Source organism: Tasmannia lanceolata, unplaced genomic scaffold, assembly GCF_043159265.1.
Source record: "Tasmannia lanceolata isolate RefF3 unplaced genomic scaffold, GAP_Taslan_0.1 ptg000006l, whole genome shotgun sequence".
NCBI classification, from domain to species: Eukaryota; Viridiplantae; Streptophyta; class Magnoliopsida; order Canellales; family Winteraceae; genus Tasmannia; species Tasmannia lanceolata.
In genome coordinates this window covers 4,236,018-4,238,200 of record NW_027518683.1, presented here as the reverse complement: position 1 = coordinate 4,238,200, position 2,183 = coordinate 4,236,018, and the positions used below count along the sequence as shown (strand labels likewise).

At 42.2% G+C, this 2,183-nt stretch overlaps 1 protein-coding gene across 1 annotated transcript; it reads left to right on the top strand.

The window, feature by feature from the left end:
- Window positions 1-2,183, top strand: LOC143878248 (putative inactive receptor kinase At2g26730). The gene is made up of 2 exons (XM_077380548.1): window positions 1-1,327; window positions 1,425-2,183. The coding sequence occupies exons 1-2, from the start codon at window positions 43-45 to the stop codon at window positions 1,997-1,999; spliced, it is 1,860 nt and encodes a 619-aa protein (XP_077236663.1). The 5' UTR covers window positions 1-42; the 3' UTR covers window positions 2,000-2,183.

Here is a 2,183-nt window from a genome sequence, read left to right as displayed (position 1 = left end):
AATCTACAGCCCCTGCACCAAATCTCTCATTCCCAATCCAACATGGGAGGAATCCCCTTCTGGGTCCTTCCCATTTTTCTCATTCTCCTTCTCCAATCAGCAAATTCAGCAGATGATGGGGAGAGAAAAGCCCTTCTCAGCTTTTTTGATGAACTCTCCAATGGAAACAGACCAACAGATATCAGTTTCTTTGGTTGGAATTCCTCCTCTGACCCCTGCTCTTGGCAAGGCATAAAATGTGATCCCAGATCCTCTGTTCAAAAGGTAATTCTGCAAAATCTAGGCCTAAGTGGGACTCTTAACTCCAGTTCCATCTGTTCTCTGCCATCACTCACTGTCTTATTAGTTCAAAACAACAGCATCAATGGAGAGATCTCTCTAGAGATTGGAAATTGTAAGGGACTGACCCGTTTATTTCTAAACGACAATAGCTTTTCTGGCAAGCTTCCCGACTCGATCTCTCGCTTAATCAATTTGAAAAGGCTCTATGTCTCCAACAATAACTTCTCGGGCGATTTGCCGGATTTGGCGAAAATTTCGGGGCTGATTTCATTCCTTGCTCAAAACAATCAGTTCACTGGAGAAATACCCAAATTTGATTTTTCAAATCTTGAGGAATTCAATGTCTCTTTTAACAATTTCAGTGGCCCTGTTCCTGAACTCGACCGTTTTGGTAAGAACAGCATTCTTGGTAATCGGGGGTTGTGTGGGAATCTGGTGTCAATAGTATGCCCACCATCTCCTCCACAAAAAATGTCATCCAAAAAACGTTTGGGAGAACGCTTTCTCATGTTCTTAGGATATATTCTTCTAGCTTTAGTTTTCATCGTGTTCTTCGCATTCAAACTAATCTTTTCAAAGAAGACCGATGGAAAGGTGGACGATGTCGAAAAGAAAAAGGCAGCAGTAAACAGTCCCGTCACGCGGATTAATGAGTCTTCTGACAATAAGACCCCTGCGAGTAGATCTGAGTACTCGATAGCTTCGTCCAACGAAAGTGCTCAGATGTCCTCACTGGTTGTTGTTACCAATCCAGCAATGAAGGAGATAAGGTTTGACGATCTGCTCAGGGCTCCCGCAGAGTTGCTAGGTAGAGGGAGGTATGGTAGCCTCTACAAGGTGATGTTTGATGATGGTTCTAATCTTGCTGTTAAGAGGATTAAAGATTGGGCAATTTCCTCCGAAGATTTTCAGAAGAGGATGAGCACGATTGGCCAAGCCAAGCATCCAAATGTATTGCCTGTCGTTGCGTTTTATTGTGCAAAACAAGAGAAGCTTGTAGTCTATGAATATCAGCAGAATGGGAGTCTCTTCAAACTTCTCCATGGTAGGTCCATTCCCAATAATTCAAATTTTATACATGTTCTTTTTTTTTTATGTCTGCAATGATTTTTGTTGTTGATGCTTTTGATCTTGAATTTCAGGAAGTGTAAGTGGTGCATTTGATTGGGGTAGTAGACTAAGTGTCGCGAGTAGCATCGCTGAGGGATTGGCATTCATGCACAAAGAGCTCTATGAAGAGGGGATTGCTCATGGGAACTTAAAATCGTCTAACATTGTGATGACCAAGAACATGGACCTATGCATTAGTGAATATGGTCTAATGGAGGTAGACAGCCCAACCCCATCACCCGTTGGACTTGCTAATAAATCCATAGATCCAAGCCGGGGCCGTCCCAATTCCCCATTTAAGGCAGACTTGTACAATTTTGGTGTCATTCTTCTCGAACTGCTGACGGGGAAGTTGGTGCAAAACAATGGGTTCGACTTAGCGAAATGGGTACACTCTGTGGTTAAAGAAGAATGGACTGTTGAAGTGTTTGACAAGGCGCTAGTCATGGATGGTGCAAGTGAAGAAAGAATGGTGAATTTGTTACAAGTGGCTCTGAAGTGCATAAATCCTTCTCCAGAGGCCAGGCCAAATATAAATCAAGTTGTTACCATGATCAATACCATCAAAGAGGAAGAGGAGAGGTCGTCGTTTCTCTCTGAAGCATAATAATAGCAACACCTCAACACTTTGCTTGAAGATTAGCAACTGGCATGAGATCTTTCTAGGAGACCACCTTTTTAAATTTCTTTCCTAATCAATTTCTATATTTAAAACCTTTGCAGCTAGCAAATGTCTAGACAAATGTGGCCTCCATTATCGTTTGGTACCTGTAATAGAAGAGTTCTATGAA

Excerpts from the sequence above, each read along its gene's own strand:
- LOC143878248 (XM_077380548.1), top strand. The coding sequence starts at position 43 with ATGGGAGGAATCCCCTTCTGGGTCCTTCCCATTTTTCTCATTCTCCTT. Across the intron at positions 1,328-1,424 it reads TCTCTTCAAACTTCTCCATG|GAAGTGTAAGTGGTGCATTT; the intron begins GTAGGTCCATTC and ends CTTGAATTTCAG.